The following is a 19,948-nucleotide window of genomic DNA, read 5'->3' as shown; positions in this document are numbered from 1 at the left end:
AGTTATCACCTTTTATGACATTCAAGTCAGAGGGTAACAATTGTTGCACGCTGTGGCTTTCAATTTTGGCTTCACATTGGATTTTGATTTCAATTCATTTGTTTTTATTAGAATGGATGTGAGACTAAGAAAAATATACATGATATGAGCCCAAGGGAGATCTAATCTGCCAAAGGGAAGAGTTTTTTTTAAGAGATAACAAATCGCATGTCTTTAGAGCTATAGTACCCGATTTAAGAGTATTGTGTTATTCGTCATCAGTCTCTGCAATATCGGTCTCAATGTTGTTGTGAAGTGCAAATTTAAGGGATGACTAATGTTGAGCTATTGGTAGGAAGAGCAAACACCAATTCACTTTGATGCATACTTTTGGATAAAATATTGCTTTAAAAATAAACTGCAATGACGCTGCTGTAATTTTCATGTTTTAAAATACAGGGCTGTTTCATTAATCTGTCATGCTGTACTGAAATAATAAAATATGCTGTAGCCCGCAAGGAAACTGCTACATGGGAGATTTATTTTTCACCAAGACAACGACCCAAAACCAACATAAAACCAAAACAACACAGGAATTGCCTTAGGTCCAGACTTCAATCTAATTCACAGTTTGTGGCAGGACCAGAAAATGGCTGTTCACTCAAAGTCCCTGTGCAACTAGACAGTTTGACCAGTTTTGCAAACAGAAATTGTACTGCATTGTCAAGATGTGCAAAACTGGGGTTCCACACAAAATGGATCAAAAATAAATTACAACAAATTTTGGGTGGATTCAACACTGAACACAGACAGAACAAACAACGATGTCCTAGTGATTTCATTTCATTAAATAAGTTTTATTTCTTTAAGAATAACTGAAGAAAAGTGTTAGCAATTTCTGTACAATTGTTTCATTGTTTTCCCTTGGACTTGCTGCAAACCTTGAATGATCAACGGGGCTGAGAAATGTTATGCTGCCACATAGTGCACTTTTAGCCTAAAAAGAATATGATTAGTCCACAGGCATCCGTCCGTTTCCTTCAAATATATTCCAAGAAGTTCCTTAAGCTTCACTATTGACTCCAGTTTCATTTGTCATTGGCTCCTCCTCTCAATCCCAGTTCATCATTGTCAAAAAAGAGGCACATTAGAAATACTGCCATTTTCCAAGGACTGTGTCTTTGATTGCATCGACAAACTGTGCAGGCACCCAGTAGACCCAATATTGAGAGGCTTCTGTTGGACCCAACTGAAAAGCCTACAAAGGTGGGAAAAAATGGTAAGCAAATAACATGCTTTCACATCTGTTCAAATTCTGGGAAAAAACAAAAACACAAGTCTATAAATATAAAGCATTGGTTTTAAAGGCACATCATAAAACAGGACATGATAGTTAGGCATACTTAAGTTAATTCCTTTGCACTATATTGCAGCCCACTTTAACACTCCGACAGCCATTAAGCACTGCAAAAACTACTACTGACTTTCACAATCATTCATGCTGCTGTTACATTTAGAGTGGATCACTGATACCAATGACTGGAATAAAAGCTTTCTGCCCACTGAAATTTTAAATCATCCTCATCTACTCCTCATACATTTTCAACTCCTCAGTGATGTCGGAACATGCTTTGAGCATGTAGCTGACATCATGTTTCGTTTTTGAACCGAAACATTAAAAACACCAACCTGTATCATTGTGATTACACTATTCTGCGTCAGGATATAATATCTTTACATTACAGGTGTAAAACCACATTGATCTAGATCAGTATAATGGTTAAATGACCACACATTTTTATTGGCTACAAGGTTCAATATTACTTTCATGTTCAGTCAATTGGAGTTGGTAGTAAACCCCAACAACAAGGAAGCAGGAATACGTAGAAATGTCTTTAAATTTGTACTTTTACAGTAACTTTAGATGTTGACTCATCATACTTGTTTAAATGCACATGTGGCTAGCTGCTGTGAAATTCACGGTTGTACTATGTAAATGTCAGTTTGTACTAGGATGACAAATATCAGATTACTTCGATTTGCAATAGTTCATTTTCTGGTTTTGTTTACTTCATAATCATGTGAAATGTATAGAATACCAATATGAGATATGAAATGCTTTTGTAAAATACAGCTATAGGACCTCCTTTGGTAAAACATGCAGTTTGAAAAGACATCAGTTATTCAGGTGACAGAATTATCAACTGAACGTTCTCCTAAACTTTATATTCTCTATATAAATGCTGTTATGCTGTACAATTTTTCTTCTCTTTAAAAAAAAAGATCTTGATCTTCTTGACACTACTTGATTAACTGACGTTACTTCTCTCAATGCTTCTATTTTGCTGACAATGGAGAAAAGGAAGACCTTTAGAGAAAGGTTAATCTAGTGAAGGCACTGACATTTACTGCGCCACTACAGAGCCCAAAACAGCAAATGATGACCCCACGATGTGCACATACTGCAGTGACATCAGTGAACAGCTCAACCTGCACTTTTTACTTACACAAGTCCTTTTATAGATAAACTAAATAAATTGAGTGTATCGAGATGAATTTCAAAATTATGATATTTACCTTCTTAGCGTGGTTCAGTGGCATGACCCATACGCACAACTATTTTGGCCTCTGAGCATTTAGCATTTGAATTTTTTAGAAATCAGATCATTCTGAAATGCAGGTAGCAGCAAGAACAGTTACCATCATGTGATAGTCCTCCTGGCCTTCAATGGGTTCAGACACTACATTTTTAATGGAGCCCATTGGGACTTTCTCCGTTCTCTCTGTAGAGGAAAATACACAAAAATGAATAGAATTCAATCATCAGTATCTTTGTGTTGCAGGGAATTTAGCAAAAAAACACCATCTGTAATCTCACCCTTTGTTCCGATCCACAACTGATCCTGCTCCAGTTTGAATGTGAGTCTAACTTTTCCTCCGGACTTGTTATACATTCCGGATAAAGGCACTGTAGGTAATCGTTCCTTTTAGGGGGACAAAGCAGTTACTCCCTGCGTCTGGTTACATGTTAAACATATATCAGTGACAACTGCTTCTAACTGCTGTGGCAGTCAATACAAGACAAACAAAAATAGGGATTGATCTCCCTTCTTCTTCTCTCACCTTTGCTCCTTTAATAGCTGGCATTATGTCATCTGGTTTACCTTTGTCCAAAACTTTCCTGTGTTGCTGAAATAACAGTGCAGGTTTAACAATCACAAAACCTCCATAAATATTTTACTCGGTTCTGCAGAAATGTCATTAAGCTTACCTTTTGCCTGCATAAAGGCTCTTTCTTATTTTCTTCAGCTTTAACTTCCTGCTGAATGACCTCTTTCGGTGTATTCACAGCTAATACATCATTTATTGTAGATCCTACCACCATTATTTTTGCACCATTTGTAATCTTTATTTCACGTAGCGTCTTGTCTTCTGGAAGCAACCCTTTGTACATCACTTTCTGCATTGCCGGTGGAAGACCTAAAATGATGAACAGTCATTAAGCTTTAAGTCTTTGTGATTCACTGTTACTCTCAAGCATTGCAACATTTAGTCTAAGGTCAACTATTGTGTGCTCTTACCAGTGAGTGAATGGATCTTCTCTTTTAGTTTGGCTCCAGTGCTATCAACAGGAATTTTCAGATCATATTTATTCTTGTTCCAGATAATCTTCAAGTCCACCCTCTCCTGTTTATCATCTGCGTCATCTCCATTGCTAATACTAGAGTCCTGAGTTGTGGCGTTTCCTGCATCTGTGTGAGACGTAGTTTCTGCCTCACTTTTTTCAGCATCTTCACCTAGTGGTTCAGTTTCTTTTGGCTTTGCCTCAGTTTCCATTATGACTTCTTCACTTCCTGGCAGAGCATGAAAAAACTGATTTAGATCCATTAAATTAAATTCTAAAAAAGTTGTTAAATCTCAGAAAAGGATATCCCACATTTCTCGCAGATGCAATATTCATATATACATCTAGCATGTCCTACTTACCACAGAGATAGTCAGCGAGCACGTGTCTTGCAACAATAATTTAAAATAGTGTACAGTACATGCAATCTATAGACTGACTGATTACTGTGTTTCAAGGAAAAGTATCTGCTCTTCCTTCTGTGTAGTAACCACAATAACCTATGACTCAATCATGTTACGCTTCAGTTTGGTTTTTCAAAGTGAAATTGAAATTCATTTTAATATGTAACTAATTACACAAACATTGAGACAAGGCAATGAATCCCAAAAAAACAGCACAGTACCAAACAATACAACATAATAACACAACAGAAAAGATGGGCTAAAAGGTGGATGCTAAGGCTACAATTTATTACACCTCTTAAAACCTGACAAAAAAGGTCAATATTCCTATCATACTAATGCCAACATGCCATTTTGATCCTACATTTTTATTTTTGTTAAGAAAGTTATTTAAAAATAAATTTTTTATTACTTTAAAAGGGTGCTATACATTGTCATGTCCTCACTACAGCTGCTACATAAATTCACTGCCTTAACTGAAATGCTGATTTTTAATATTGGTCCTTATCATGGTGTGCCACAGTGTTTTATAGCAGAGGTGGATCAGCTTCACTAACATCGAAGCAATTCAACTTTTATGAAATAAAAGAATAAAGAGCAGATTCATTGACCGTTCCTATTGTTCAGGCAGTCATATCAAAACTAAGCTGATCACAAGTAAAGATGTGGGTTACCGCTTCTGCTAAAAAAAAGTTCCTTGGGGAAACCCAGCTCACTTTTTAAACATGCACCTTCCTCTCAAGTCATTTTATCTCTCTGCTATTTTAAAACAACCTTATGGGAGTAATTCTTTTCTGACTTTATACGGGATTTGTACCACTTGAAAACTACCAAAATGTCTAAATTTAGGAGCCTTTACTTTAATTAGCTGCGGTTTCGTTGGTTCTCAATGAGCAGTTTGTTTAAACTCCTGGCTGCTGTCTTTTGAGGAGTAAAAATACATTTGTATGTATGCATTTCCCCTTGCTTCCACACAATAAGCAGCTAAAGTATGGAAATGTAACTACAGTGAACAGTATAAAGTGTGTAATGAAGTCTAGTTTCGTTTTTCTGCTCACCCTCTCTCTCTCTCTCGCTCTCGTGGTCGTTCTAGCTCTTTCCATCCCTCTTTTTTTCCTCATCTAGGGAGCAGTTTTTACTTCTCTGTTAGGCGAGGGGCTAAATAAAAGCGAACCACGCCTCAACCAAAGCACATATTATTTTTGTCCAAAAATATATACTCGCGAAACACTTGCTCTTGTAATACGTATGGCCTAACTGGTTACAAAACTGGTAACGTTAAACTAACACATAGTATGTTGGTACTTCGTCGTTACCATTCATAACTTAATCATATTTAGTGAGCTCTTTCACAGCTAAAGTTAACCAATTCAGACACAACACCGATTAAAGCTTCACGTGAACCTTTGTCCTCCACAGATCTAGTTAAATTTAAGTGATGTTAGAAAACGTTAACGTAAGCTAGCTACAACACTGGTGAACATTTAAAGAATAACGTATCGGATAGACGTAAATTTACATTACATCGCATTAATAGCATCGTACATTCACACGTCAGTTAGAAGTGTGTGTTATTTCATTAACAGTGTTTAAGCTCAATGTAAAGATAGGAAGAAAACACTGCTATATTTTCTCAATACCCACCATCCTGCGTCGCCATGATGATTGTGTACAATTTGTTGTAGGTTGTGGCAAAGAGATTACAGAGAGCAGGATGAGATCCGATATCGGGAAGCACAAGTCCACTAGAGCTAAAGTCGTCCTCATGCGTGCATTTACGTGTAACAAAATAACACAAAGAAAATTCAGTAGATGTTTTAAATTGACATAACAAGTATAGCTTTACTTACCGTCACAACGTTAAAGCATTTATAGTTTCAGTTAGCCGTTGAAAAGAAACACAGAAAGGAAATGCGCATGCGCCTACGAAAAACTACTGCAAATTAAGTTGTTTTATCATAACAACAGTGGAATTTATGATAAAGCAAATACAATGTAAACGTGATCTAGTAAAATAAGGCCGTCGCAAAACAAAGATTTTCATTAGAATCACTGAAAATACAAACTGTGTAATGTAGCCACAGACGGGAATTTTAGCCAACACGGAAGTGAGTGGTATTGAATGCTCTCGCGTCGCCACGCTTCTTTGTTGTTGTGGCAGCAAAAGCAGACACCAAGAGGTGGCACTTTACTGAGTGGCTATTGGTTAAGTTTTTCTTCTTCTTTTACATTGTATGACGTTCCAGATTTAAAATGGTGCATTATCGCTGACTATTGGATTTTATGAGGGATCTCCAACAACAGCTTTAAGATTGGGTTACTGTTTATTGGCTTTACAACGATTTGAGAAATTGGTTCACTTACCCAATTTCCACGCCACTGTACTACACTTATAGTTAAACCATCTCTCAAATTCATATTAAACGCCTCAAGCTGAAAAATGAGATGAATAAGCTTTTCCTATTTTATCTTTCATGATCATTCACAATCGTTCACAATTGTTCTCTGAGTCCCTCATCACGTGGAAACTGCAGGCATGATTATAATTATAGTTTTTGAATGGGTTCTTTGAGATTGGCAACTGATTATCAGTCAGTCAATGAGACTACAATATAAAAATAATTATAGAGATAATAACAGAGAAATGACAGAACTGCAATTTTAATTTCTGTGTGTTGTTTGACTTAAAAAATAGAGATCTAATTCCTCATATTAATCTTATATTTGATTTAGCTTTTAAAATTCCATACATTTTGGTATATTTACCTAGGTATTTTTATGTCTAGAGTGGATCTGTGTTACTTTATTCATTTTGAAGCACTCTCTGACGTTAGAGCACCGCAAAAATACAATTTTTTAACATTAAACCCCAGTGGGGGAAAACGTAGGCCTATTTAGATCCTTTTTTTAAGTACTAATACCACACTGTAAAAATACTCTAAGGGGAGAGTCCTGCATTTCAAATCTTACTTAAGTAAAAGTATATAAGTATAAGCAAGAACATGTGAAGTATCAAAACTAAAAGTGGTCAATGCAGAAAATGGCCCATGTGACTGAAATCTTATTATATATTAGATTATTATTGCTCATGCATTAATGTGTAAGCAGCGTTTTACTGCTGTATTTTGTTGAGGTGGAGATTATTTTTTAACTGTTTTCTACAGGACTGCAATTTATATTATGAATGAATCCAATTGTTATTTTCTGGATTAATCAACTGATTGTTTGGTTTGTAAAAATTCAGAAGAAAATTGAAAATGAAATGCCATTACCCAAAGGCGACACTTTCAAAGTGCGTTGTTTTGTCCCACAATAATCCAAACCTCAAAATTATTAAAAATAAACTAAAATTATTAAAAAAGGAAGAGCAAAAATAAAAAAAAATCCTCGGAATTCTGCATTTTTGCTTGAGAGATGACTTGAACGATCAAAATGGTTGCCAATTGATTTTTTTCCCGTCAATCGACTAATCAATTAATCAACCAATTTTTTCAGCCCTTCTCGTTCATACTGTCGGGTACTTTAATTTATAACAAAGAGTCTATATATAGCAGTAAAGTAACTAAAGGTGTCACATCACAATGACACTAAAATTTCGAAAAGTCTTCATCGTCATAGTTTTCCCTCTCATGGGAGGATGGTCCTCCTGGTGACCTCTGGAAGGCAGCAACGCTAAATGAGCGTAAAATTATTCCAAACTGCAAAAGTAGAAGAAGAAGCAGCGGGCGGGTGTCGACAACCATAAAGAAGACGTCGAAGAAGAAAAAGTGAACCCTCCCCCCCCGAAAAAAAAAAAAAAAAAGATAGAAAAAAAAAAAGTGCTTTTAATTAAAGTCACAAGTTGTCATGCGTACGTTGGTATGATAGGAGGGAAGTGTCCTCATATCAGCTGTCTTCTACCTGTGTCCCTTGCTCCCCGCTACTCTTCCTCTCCCCCCTGCGGTTCGCGCACTAAACTGTAACTAAAGCCGTCGGCGAAGTCAACTTTACTGGCGCGACTTCGTTCCAAATGGAGTCGCCCGAGTCCTCGGCGAGTCCGTGCGGGAGTCTGTCGCCGGAGCTGTAGCTCGTGCGAGTCGACAGCGCAACGCAACACTGCCGGTGGCGATAAACGTAAAAAAATGCGTCGCCAGGACGACTGAGGAAAAAAAAAGCCATGGCAGACCGCAGGACTTTCAACGTTGTGATTTTGGGTGTGGGGTTTTTGTTCATTTTCACCGCCTTCACCACTTGTGGGAACATCGAAGTAAGTTCACAAAAACAAAACAAAAAACAAAACAAAAACAAAACAGCAGCAACAACAACAAAAAAATACTTAATACTGGGTTTAAACTCACCCAAACCGTCTTACACCGACAGTCAGCATTTATTTGGTCTGTTCATTTTCAACAACGCATGTACACACTGTACTGCGTTGAGGTCTGATTCTCTTAATGGATGGCACCGATTTCCTGCCTCCTAGCTCCGGGAAACCCACTCGAAACGCTCTTACACACGTGTAACTATGTAAATAGCATTTTTTTTCCCTCACAAGTGTGCGATTTCTAAATATGTTTGGTCAAAACGCGCGTAAAAACGATATAATCATTATGGATTCAATGCTTTGCAATCAGATCTGTGTGTCATGTGCATCTCGTGTTTCTGATTTTCCTCAATGGTCAGTGAAATGATCAAACCGGACGAACGACGAGGAATTACATTGAGTCGAGTCTGTGCTTAACCTTCTTTCTTTTGTTTTTTAAATCTTTATCTGTAATTTTTTTTTATCTTATTTTTAGCAAACTGTGGTGAAAAGCCTGGAGAACGCTACTTTCACTGGAAGTGGGTACCACAGGTAGGTCAGGCAGGTCCACATCCTCAAACCCAGCGTGGTTTTAAAGGAGCCGTCTTGCTTTTCATTTTCAATAAACCAGTAACCTTTAATGTGAAACCGCAATAATAACTATTTGTGCCTCCTTTACAGTCTCGGAATCATCTATGGCGTCTTTTCGTTCTCAAATCTACTTGCACCAACGGTGGTTACAGTAATTGGACCAAAAATCACCATGTTTTTAAGTGGCCTGCTTTACAGGTAAACATTGTCATGGTAATTACGTACAGGACGCTGACAAAGATAAAAAGCTGAAAGATGAAACATGTCTGTAGTGACTGCTCCTCATGTTTTGTGTGTAGTGGGTACATTGCTGTGTTCATCATCCCGTCAGTATGGTCCTTTTACTTGACCTCTGTGCTCATCGGCATAGGAGCGGCCAGTAAGTACCTCTCCCTTGGACTGTCCTGCAACATCTGGTCAGATGTGAAATTGTTTTTATATTCAGTCACAGTAGTGTTGCGTACACATTCAAGTTGAGGCGCATAGGAAAAATGAAGTTTGGAGATATGTGTTCTCAAAGGGAGGGGAAGAGTTGAAGATTCGAATATTTTCATTGTTGTTGGTACTTATTTGTTATTACCATCTTTCTATTACAACAACAAACTCTTTCAAAAAAGTGAAAATTTGAAACGCCATGAAAATTCTCAAAATTAGACCAAATTACAATCATTACACACAACTCTCTTTCGTTCTGGAGCTTTATCTATTTTCCATTACTTTCCCCTTACATTATAATACAGTGAGCTGAAACCTGGGTTATAATGTCCATCAGCATATTTCATCTGTATTAATATTAGTTACATTTACTCTTATTCATGAGGGTATCTGGAATTTTATCTTACATCACTCTCATTATCAATAAAAACGTTGGTTATTTTCTAGAATGATCATTTCGTCTGTAAAATGCCAGAAAACAATGAAAAATCCTCTATATATCAAGGTGACGTCCAAAATCCGAAGACTATGATATATGAGAAAGAAAAGCATCTAATCGTCACATTTGAGAAGCTGAAACCAGCGAATGTTAAGGCACTTTTGCTTAAAAAAATGACAGAAACAACTAGTCGATTATCAGAATAGTTTGTGATGAATTTTCTCTTGATTGACTTATTGAATAATTAACTAATCATTTCTTGCAGTTTATTAATATGCCAGATTTTATTCAGAAAGGCAGGTTTACGCTTTTTTGGTTTGGTTCATTACATTTTCAGTCACATTTGAGCGGGACACAGTGTATTAACAATAGCTCAGAAATACCGAGGCCCGTACATACTTGAACTTGGTTCCTGTCAGTTTTTTGCAGCCTGTGCAAGCTCAGTTTCTGTGTTAATATCAAAGAGCGTTTAATCATGCATACAGGGATTATCATTACTGGGATGTGACGATGCATATAAACAGTATATCCCAAATTAGACTTTAAATGGGTTAGGAGCTGTTTCTGTAAATAGTGCGCAGCACCTTGAGCTTGCTCAGAGATGTTAGTGAAAGTACAGAGAAAGCAGCTCTTTGCGGAGCGATTACTGGAAAATATGAAGAAAAATGATTTGGGGCTGTTTTTAATGCCGCCTGAAATCATTGCAGCGTGATGAATTTTTTATCATTTCCCTGGGCTATTGTGTGGTTAGATGCATTACTTACCAACACAGAAAGATAGCTTTCCACTTCATGTTGGCAATTAACTGACTGGTTAATTTTTTTTTTTTCTCTCTGAAACAACCCCTCTTCCTAACTTTCCAACAGTGCTGTGGACAGCTCAAGGACACTTTCTGGTGGAGAACTCAGAGGCCTCCACTATCAACAGGAACACTGGGATGTTCTGGGCTCTCTTACAGTGCAGGTAGTCAGCCACCGACGCCAATGTTAGACTCTAGTCTTTCAGTCTATTCAGTGGTGATAGACGCAGTCCCAGTACTATTAACTCCATGCATTACTTCATTGAAAAGGTTCATTTAAACCACACTGCATTTTAATACTTGGGTATACTGTATGTGTCACTCTGAAATGATTTAACTGCAACTTTTAGTGAATTAAATATGCATTTTTTTATTTGAGAATCTAAAAATCTGAAATTAGCTGCTAATAAATTAGCCACGTTATATCACTCCTTCCCATTTTTATATTCGAGTGCATAAAAGACAATTCATCACCCTGTTTATAATGTTTTTGTTTCTCTTTTTGTTTGATGCAACTATTTCAGTTGATCAAAGCTATAACTACACCGCAGCAGCCAAAATCTTGTTCTGTATGTATTTTTAGCCTGACAGGATATTACTGTACGCTTTAAAAATATATTTGATAATTCGGGTTAGAGCTTGTCATATCTGTCGGTGAGTCATTAGCTTCTCTGCAAAATATAAAAACACCCAAGCCTCTTAAACCACAGAGTTCTGCAGGTGAGAGTTTTGGCCTTTTCATCTCTTTTGTTTGGCCCACCGCTCTTACACACTGGCTTGGACAACTAATTTGTATTCGCTAAAATATGCAAATTGAATTAGTATAATAATTACATTGGCTGTCGCCTACGCCAAAGCTCACAATGGGGCAATGCTAATCTGACTCCGCAGTGGTGATCGCCACCGCAGTAAACGTATGAATCAGTTCTTCACAGCCCTGTAGACACACGCGCGCAGAATGCAGTCAGTGTTATCTTTTATGAATAACCCCTGTTATCCCTCACTGAGGCTTTGGGGCAGAATAATTGCACAAAATTTTAAGCTGTGTAAGGCCTCGAGAGGTTTGATACACATTAAGCTTGCTATCCGCAACTAATGGCACTGCGGGCTTTAAACTAAAATTAACATTCTGAGACATCGCTTCTCTGATAATGACAAACTTTTGAGGGATGATTTATCTTTTCCCTGATTGATCCAAGTGGTGTCTGCATGATTTTTGGGGAAGAAAATGCGACTTTGTTTTGTAGAGGGGTCGATATGAGCTTTTTAAGGAATTCAAAGAACTTTAGTTTCAGCGTGATGGATGAGAGCATGGTGGATTGCATCTTGCTCTTGTCAAGTGAAAACCATGTGTCTCTTAAGCTGCCAAGAAAGGCGGCCTCGTGTTATCTCAAAAACATTACAGCAGTTGACAAAACAACAACACAATCCATTTAGTCGTTTTAGTTGCTGTTCTGGACTATAAGTCATATCACATGATCTTCATCCTCAAGCCTGCAGTAACTGATTTTTTTTTTTTTTTTGACCATTTGGGGGCAGCAGAAACAATCGGTGAACACAAAAATCGATATACAGTTACCTAAGATAATATGACACATTTTTTAGAAAACAGTTTCTTATTTACACATCCAGCAGTTATGGAGCGACACTAACATTCATTTGGAGTCCATGTTTCTGGCAAAGTCCAATATTCCCGTTTTTTTTGTTTTGTTTTTTTAGCGCTGTTTGTCTCTACCAGCTTCTTACAAAAATATCTGGCTCTTAAGCCGCTAAATGCCGTTCACCAGCTAGTCACTAACTGTGCCTGTCTGCTGTTTGGTGCCGAGCAGGTAGTGTACAGAGGGTTTTCAGAGCTTTTTTTGCTGAGAGCAGCTCCCTGCTGCTCAAAATGAAGCTATGAAAGTGGTGAGAGTGAACCAGAACAGTTGAAGTTGCCTGATCTGAAACTTGCTACAAAACTCCAGAAAACTGAGGAGACATGAACATCTGAACATCTGTAATTCCAGGACACTGAGCAAAATTCTGCCTGCTGATGGAGCTCATCTAATTTGATTGGAAGCACCAGAACAGCTACAAATTCCCCAAATAGTTTTGAAAGGGTTTACTTAGGCAAAAATGGAAAATGGTGTCATGAGAAAAAACCCAAGTTTCTTCAACTTACTTGAAAATTCGCAACTCTGGAGATACAGGGTTTTCACCCAGAAGTCATGAAATGTGATGTGAAATGCCTTTTTAATTTGCATTAATGTCATGCTGGACATTTACACATTTGATTGACCAGTGTTGTCTCATTTACAGCATGTTGTTTGGCAATCTTTACATTTATTTTAACTGGAACGGAAGAACAGAGATATCAGGTAGGGTTAACTCTGAGTAAGTACTGTCATGACTATAACAGGAAAATGTAGCATGATGATGAAAGCGAGATATCAAGAGGATTATATGAGAGATTGGCTATTCAGAATATGCTCTAGTTTAATGTTGTTAACACATCTTGTGTATTTTAATTAAATTATTGTATTTTAATCTTCCTCTCTAAGACAGCAGCAGGAAAAACATCTTTCTGTCCCTGTTGGTCGCCTCCATACTTGGTACACTCATCTTCCTGGTGTTGAGAAAGAGCCATCACGAAGAGGAGATGCTCTCTGACGAGGAAGGGCGGTCGCTGCTCTCAACTCGCATGATGTAAAGCCTTTAGATAATTACACCATTTGCGCAGTTGTCTGACGGAATTACTCAGAATATATAAATATTTTTGAAACACTACTGAAAGGGAGACAGTGGGTATGAACCTAAAGTGATGAAAAAAAGTGGACTGTGATTCATGTGAAATGTAAAAATATCGCACAGTAAACACAACAAAACAGTTGATAATGTACCTTCCATCTAGTGGACCATGTTTAGCTACAACCAAACCACCTGCAAAAATTGTTATTTTTCAAAAAACCTACCTTGGATTTTCCAAGGGTTTTCAAGATGACTTACCACCACAGTTCTGCAGTTTTAAACCACTCTTGTCCTTCACAAAAATTAGGCCGACAGTTTTTCACCAGAGTATTGCAGTTTTGACCGAGTCAAGCCTAATCATAGCACTTCATACAAGCAGAGTGCAATCGGAGATTTGGGACGGCTGGGACAGACACTTTCTCTTTGAGAGTGACAGCGGTTTAAGACCCCAACCACTTCAGACACAGCCCTCCACATATTTCAGACATATTGAAATTTCTACGACTTGAATCTGGACAAAGTTTGACTCAAATCATGAGATGAAAAAAGAAAAAGAAAAAACATGGCTGGCATCAAAGGCCGCTGAAAGTCGGTGGAAAAAGTACATGACCAAAAAAAGATGCAAGATTATGTTTCGGACAGGAAATAAGATCTGTGAAAAACATGAGGAGGCTGAAAAACAGATCTTGTTAGGATCCTAATTTTGGACGAAACGTTTTCTCTCAGCCTGTTTCTGTTTGTCTTCCGGTTGCCAGTCGTGTTCAGAAACTGTTTGGGTATCTCCTAGATGCAAGTATTTGATCCTTGCTTACGGGCTGAGTTTGAGTATGTGCATGATTCAGGCAGCATAAGAAGGAATTCTATAGGAAGCAATTATTTTCTATAAAAGTGCTGTTTTGCACTCTGTTGGGATTTTGAGGAAGTCTTGTGATCTCTTCGCAGCTAAAGTTTCTTAGATTTCTGAATTACTTCAACTGCTTTTCCCTCAAAGGAAGTTGTATCATTGCTAAGAAGTTAAAATTGATTTATTTTCTGTTGTTTAGGTACAAGCACAGAGCAAGCACTGCCATGCAAGATGCCAAGTCAGAATTAAGTAAGTTCTATTAGTGTTTTTGGAATACCATATTTGATAGTGTATATCACCTGGTTTGTTAAAATAATTCTTGGGATTTGCTCATTTACACTTTGTGTAAATGAGCAAATGCATGCATCAGCATGCACTTGCTGTATTATGTATAGATGTTCATACATATATATAGATAGACATGCATTCTGCAGTGTGTCCCGAATCCATACTCCATATTGATTCTAAGCAGGTTTTTAGTATGTATTGTGTGTACATTGGAAAAGTGACATAATTAAGTATATACCAACTAGACAGTGTGCATACTAAACACAATTGATTTTTGTGTGTGCTGTTGATGTACACCTTTCTTCTGAAATGCAATGCACAAAGGAAATTGAAAATATGCTAAGAACTGGAAGCTCCAGGAAGATCTTGGAAAACAAAACAAAACAAAAAAGTTTAAAATCCTAGAACCCCCCCAAAAAAAATTTTTTTGAAGTGTAGTAGTGAAATTTAAATGGCAGTGACATTCCAAAGTCGCAGTTTGATTTGATGAAATTTGCTAATTAGCACAAAGTGATTTGCGGCTAAAGCTGATGTTTTGGAAATATTTAGTCACAAACCAAAGCAATGGTCAAACCAAGATTCTCACCTGATGATGGCACTAGATGAAAAGTGAGGGGATCACCAAAGTCATATTAATCCTTCCTAAACGGAACATGCGTTTGTGCATCAAATTTCACAGCAGGCCAGTCCAGCAGTTTACGTTATACTCATACCCAGAAATGTGAACCTAATGGTGGCACTAGAGGACAAGTCAGAGGATCACAAAAGTCATTAGAATGCATCGTATGGAGACCACGAACGTCTGTACAAAAATATCATGGCAATCCGTCCAGTAGCTGTTGAGATATTGAAAGTGGTGGACGGACTGACTGACCGCCATTACCATCCATGGAGCCATGCCGCTATCATGGCTAAAAATGCACATGGAGTAGAAGCGGTACTGTGCTTTTTCCTTGCAATGTAGATGTGTATCATCTGAGATACAGATTTTTCACAGTTGATATGAAAACTACTGAAAAAGCCACTAAAGCCCTTACAGAGGTCTGTTATTTTGCTTGTCTTTTTTCTTTATTTAGCATACAGCAGGTAACTTCTAGTACTCACACATTTAACTGCCGTTGGTCTAAAACTAGCAGGCGGTCACAGGCAGCGTTGTTTTCCTTCAAGTTAAAATTGCTTTCATGTGGATATAAATCTTGTAGCATTACAACAGAGTACACAGAAACTGCCTGTGCGAGAGTTTATTTCAGATTATATCTCTTTTTGTCAACTAGGTACTCTGCTGTACCTGCACCTGCCTTCATTGCAGCAAAGATGCTTGCTGATTTATGTCAAGAAAGGGCACCCGGGCATATATAAACAAACCTAGAGGAATTTCTTCTTTTAAAATTTGAATCTCCCTAACCTCCTGAGTGAAAGTCTCTGTTGGGGCTTTTTCCACTCTATCGAGAAAGACTATTTTCTTATATTGTACCTGCATTGAACTCTAATTGTCAGAGGAAAATGGGGCCTTATGTTCTACATTTTTATCTGAGCTCAATACAGAGGTAAAGAGCTAGAAATATAGTCCTTATTAGCACTTCAAAACAGTGTTTTGTGTCTCCTTCTGTTCAGAAACTATCCTGCAACTTCTGAAGACTAAAACTATACTGCTCCTGAGTCCCTGCATGGCATACAGTGGTAAGTGCAATGGAGAATGCATGTATTTTAACCTCCAGTTAAGGCTTGCAGCTAAGGCATGCCCCCTCTTGTTCTCCAGGCCTCGAGCTATCTTTCTACAGTGGAGTGTATGGGACATGTATTGGAGCCACTACACATTTTGGACAAGCTGCTAAAGGCTTGATTGGGATCTCTGGGATCATGGTAGGCATTGGAGAAATAGTGGGTAAGTTTGCATCGCTCTATCAAAACTTGCTCAGTTGATTTACAGTCACTAAACATCACTGGGCTCATGCGGACAATGTTCTCTCTCATCAGGTGGGGGCTTGTTCGGATTGTTGTGTAGGAACAACCGCTTCAGACGGACCTCTGTGGTGTTTCTGGGAATGGTTGTCCACTTCGTTGCTTTCTATTTAATATTCCTCAACATCCCAGATGATGCCCCCGTCGTCTTTCAGACCACCACCCAAAAGAACCCGTATTTAACTCCAAGGTTGTTAATTTATCTGATAATTTAGAAAAAAGGTATGAATATCAGGAAGGCGTGTCATGATAATAAGATAATATCATGTAATAATAAGTGCTCTTTTCCCCCCTCTCAGTGTATCTATTGCCCTGCTGTGCAGTTTCTTGCTTGGACTTGGGGACAGCTGTTTCAACACACAGCTCTACAGCATCTTGGGCTGTATTTATGCTGAACACAGCACGCCTGCTTTTGCCATCTTCAAATTCATCCAGGTAATCCTGAGTTGCCAATTCTCAGACATTGTTAGCAGAGCCGAGCAAAGCTGGGTTAAAATGTTGTCCTGTCAAGTGTGAAATAAATTCACCTGAACCTCCATTAAAGAGGAAAAGACCAAGACCCACATACGCCTCTTAATCTCTCCCTTTTACTTTGCTGCAAAATTGGTCTCTAACCAGAAAAAGACCTAGACGTTGTGGTATTTTCTTTGCAATATATAAATATTAAAACATGAACATAATAATAATTTAGATGTAGTATATGCAGTAAAAACAATTACTTGTTAAATAATAAACATATTGAAATGTGGGTCTAATAAACTATTTTCAAATTTATGCATAAATTAATTGCGCAAAAAAATTAAAGTTCAGTTTTAAAATTTGTGCAATCTCCTATGAACTTTCTTGCCAACAACCTTACCTGCAGTAACTTATCCTAACTAGTTAGCTAACGTAAGCAAAAAGCCTTAATATTTCAGTACAATTATTATTCATTCTGACATAACCCTTGAATGGTTTGGATGCTAATGTTTAGCCTTACGTGCTAACATTTGCAGCTTATGTTAGGGAGATAAACACAGTGTAATCCATTCCTTACACTTTCGGTCTTGTGTTTTTGGTTTTGTGAAGGCTATTCAAAAGACACTACCTTAAAAACTCTTAATATACTGAGTATTGCTCTTACTAAAGCCCCATGAACAAAGGTTGACAGACCTGCTATGCCTAGTTACGGTTGCTAAGCAGTGATTGGACAATTGCTGTTGGGGAGAGGGGTTTAATGAATGGTCAGCTGACCAGTAAATGTACCAATGGTACCATTCAGCTGACAGTGAATGGATCCCAGTGGATCCCAAACTGACAGTGAATGGATCCCAACGGTAGCAATATTTTTATTCTTCCCCACCCGAGGTGCGCGAACAACCGCCCTACTATGCCTCTTGATTGGCCTGGTGGGTTAGGTTTAGGCATGAGGACCCTGGGGAGTGGTGAGATGAGTGATGAGGTGGTTAGCGACAAATGAGCCAGGGTCAGAGCCAATCGGAGGCAGGGTAGGGGGAGGTCTTCGCCCACCTCGGGTGGGGGAAAAAACTAACGTGTTACTTCCTATTGTCGGGGGTCAGCTGTTGCAGGGCATCTTAGCTGATTAATAGACAGAGTTACTCTGACAAGACAGGAAAACTAAGTAAAATCTGTTTTCCCCTTGTCAGTCTGTTTTTGCAGCGTTGGCGTTCTTCTACAGCGGTTACTTCCTGTTGATGTGGCAGCTCCTGCTGATGGTCATCCTGGGCTTCACTGGAGCACTCTGCTTCTTCCTGGTGGAGAGGATGGAAAACCTCTCTGTAGATTTGCAGGAATATTAGAAAAAAAACAATCTTGCATCTTTTATTTCGTGAGGGGTTATTTTATAATCTCTTTTTATTTTAATGCACTGAAGGTTGCAAACATTTGGATAACATTCACACTTAAAATAGTTTGAACTGATTCCACAACTGAAACCAAGTTGCCTTGAGAAAACCTTTGAATAGTATTGCATGGCTATCAGTCAGCCTGGATTGTACCTTGCACATTCTCTGTTTTAATTCCCGACGCTACACGATATGATCGTTAATCATTTACCCTATTTTCTACTGCACTTGATCTTAGTGTAGGATTGTAAAAATAACCACTTATCTCGTACGTAATCTGCATTACTTCCAGCTCAGGTTTGTTAATAAAGACAGTGTCACTGTTGAAAATATTTTATGTATCTAAAAGTGTTCTTTTATAACTTTTAAAGCTGTCAGAATGACTGACAGAATGACAGTTTAGTAAAAAAAAATAGATGAAAATAATGCAATATTGTTACTGTCAGTCTTTCAGAAAAAAATGTTAACTAATTAATGCCTGACAATCATTGTTCTTAACTTTTTTGTAAAATTCTCACACTAATGTCATTGTCTTCTCCCAGTTTTGTTAATCTTTGATGAATAAAGCTCTATGCATTTTGCATTTTTAATTTAATGTAATTTAATCTGTCAAGCGGATGTACTAATTGTATTATTTAGCACTCTATAATAAACATGTAGTTCAGGTTCAGGTGGTATTCATGTAGAACAAGGCCAGTCAAGGCCACTGAAAACAAATGACATAAAAGGTTCAATCTATATTAATATAGGGGAATATTTACTGTTCGTTAAGTTGCTTATGACCTTTATATTGAGGGTATCTGGGAGAATCATTCTCTGGTCTTTACCCATACTTTAATTTTTTTTTTCCTTGGCTGAACTGAGTCACAGAACTGCCTAAATGTTCTCCTCAGCCTGCGGCTTCATCACCCGAACAATTAAGTTCTGGCCAAAATATGGGATTGTGGGTTTCACGCACCATAACTTGGCCAATGTACACCCAGCACTCGCTTTATTGTATCACAAGACAAGGTAAATCTACAGGATTTGATCATGATTTGCCAAAATCCATAATGCCATTAATTAAATGAGGAACAGGAAGAGAGGGTCTAGGTGGAGGAGAAAGGGTTACAGGCCCAGGGGTCCCACATTACTTCACTGGTAATTGAATATTGATTACATTATAATGACAGTAAGCAGTTTTGTGTGATCTCAAGTAAATTGTGCCACTTACTTGACAACAACAATGCACTGATGGGCCAAGTGAAGTATATAGCATTTACTCACAGAGTTAAATTCTGATGGGGTTCAGATTATTGGTTTAGAAAGAACCTTGTAAAGAAAGTACCTAGGCTTGGATTACCTGCACACTGGCATGTATTATGCATCAGCTGTTTGTTTATCCATATAGTTTCTCAATTGAGAAATCGTAATGTAGCCCAACTATAAAAACCCCTTTTTTACTTATGTTACTCGGCGGCAGCAGCACTTCACTGGAATCTGTCAAGATAAATCTATCAGCTATTCATCATTTAATATTTGTTTATCAGCAAATAATCTGAATTTCAATAAGCACTTAGATTTCTGCCTTACGAAAGCGGGGAGCACTGACTGGAGCAGTGAGGTTGAGAAAAAAAGGGGCTTGAAGTTTGAGAACTTTTAAACTCTGTTGTCTATTTTTAAGTTGTAAAACCTCAACTTTATACCTTTTCAGGCTGATTATTATTGTCACTCAAAACCTAAAAAAAAA

The 19,948-nt window shown here is 37.8% G+C and overlaps 2 protein-coding genes across 6 annotated transcripts; one reads left to right on the top strand and one right to left on the bottom strand.

Annotated features, from left to right (window-relative positions):
- Positions 1–499: 499 nt before the first annotated feature.
- ubfd1 (ubiquitin family domain containing 1) lies at positions 500–8,461 on the bottom strand. Of its 5 annotated transcripts, none has more exons than XM_040118006.1 (8): positions 8,346–8,423; positions 5,653–5,759; positions 3,561–3,833; positions 3,251–3,459; positions 3,103–3,168; positions 2,858–2,963; positions 2,680–2,762; positions 500–1,237 (listed from the first exon to the last, which is right to left on the bottom strand). In XM_040118006.1, exons 1-8 carry the CDS (start codon positions 8,372–8,374, stop codon positions 1,127–1,129), a joined length of 984 nt encoding a protein of 327 aa, XP_039973940.1. In that variant the 5' UTR covers positions 8,375–8,423; the 3' UTR covers positions 500–1,126. The 5 variants fall into 5 exon arrangements, with proteins under 5 accessions (XP_039973940.1, XP_039973966.1, XP_039973975.1 ...); XM_040118032.1 differs by lacking the exon at positions 8,346–8,423 and adding an exon at positions 5,859–6,440 and having other exon boundaries at positions 5,653–5,656; XM_040118041.1 differs by lacking the exon at positions 5,653–5,759 and having other exon boundaries at positions 8,346–8,461.
- On the top strand, positions 7,840–18,809 carry LOC120784301 (UNC93-like protein MFSD11). Its single transcript, XM_040117993.1, has 13 exons — positions 7,840–8,254; positions 8,787–8,842; positions 8,972–9,079; positions 9,181–9,260; positions 10,622–10,718; positions 12,853–12,911; positions 13,095–13,239; positions 14,325–14,374; positions 16,028–16,093; positions 16,173–16,298; positions 16,391–16,565; positions 16,675–16,810; positions 18,022–18,809. Exons 1-13 carry the CDS (start codon positions 8,165–8,167, stop codon positions 18,172–18,174), a joined length of 1,341 nt encoding a protein of 446 aa, XP_039973927.1. The 5' UTR covers positions 7,840–8,164; the 3' UTR covers positions 18,175–18,809.
- Positions 18,810–19,948: the final 1,139 nt, after the last annotated feature.

The sequence above is a fragment of the Xiphias gladius genome, chromosome 3 (genome assembly GCF_016859285.1).
Source record: "Xiphias gladius isolate SHS-SW01 ecotype Sanya breed wild chromosome 3, ASM1685928v1, whole genome shotgun sequence".
Taxonomy (NCBI): domain Eukaryota; kingdom Metazoa; phylum Chordata; class Actinopteri; order Istiophoriformes; family Xiphiidae; genus Xiphias; species Xiphias gladius.
Note: the sequence above shows the minus strand (reverse complement) of the source record. Positions and strands in the feature narration are given on the sequence as shown.

Excerpts from the sequence above, each read along its gene's own strand:
- LOC120784301 (XM_040117993.1), top strand. The coding sequence starts at position 8,165 with ATGGCAGACCGCAGGACTTTCAACGTTGTGATTTTGGGTGTGGGGTTT. Across the intron at positions 12,912-13,094 it reads CGGAAGAACAGAGATATCAG|ACAGCAGCAGGAAAAACATC; the intron begins GTAGGGTTAACT and ends TTCCTCTCTAAG. Across the intron at positions 13,240-14,324 it reads CTGCTCTCAACTCGCATGAT|GTACAAGCACAGAGCAAGCA; the intron begins GTAAAGCCTTTA and ends TCTGTTGTTTAG.
- ubfd1 (XM_040118006.1), bottom strand. The coding sequence starts at position 8,374 with ATGCTGACTGTCGGTGTAAGACGGTTTGG. Across the intron at positions 5,760-8,345 it reads GTCGGTGTAAGACGGTTTGG|CTCTAGTGGACTTGTGCTTC; the intron begins GTGAGTTTAAAC and ends GGACGACTTTAG. Across the intron at positions 1,238-2,679 it reads AGGAGGACTATCACATGATG|GCTTTTCAGTTGGGTCCAAC; the intron begins GTAACTGTTCTT and ends CCACCTTTGTAG.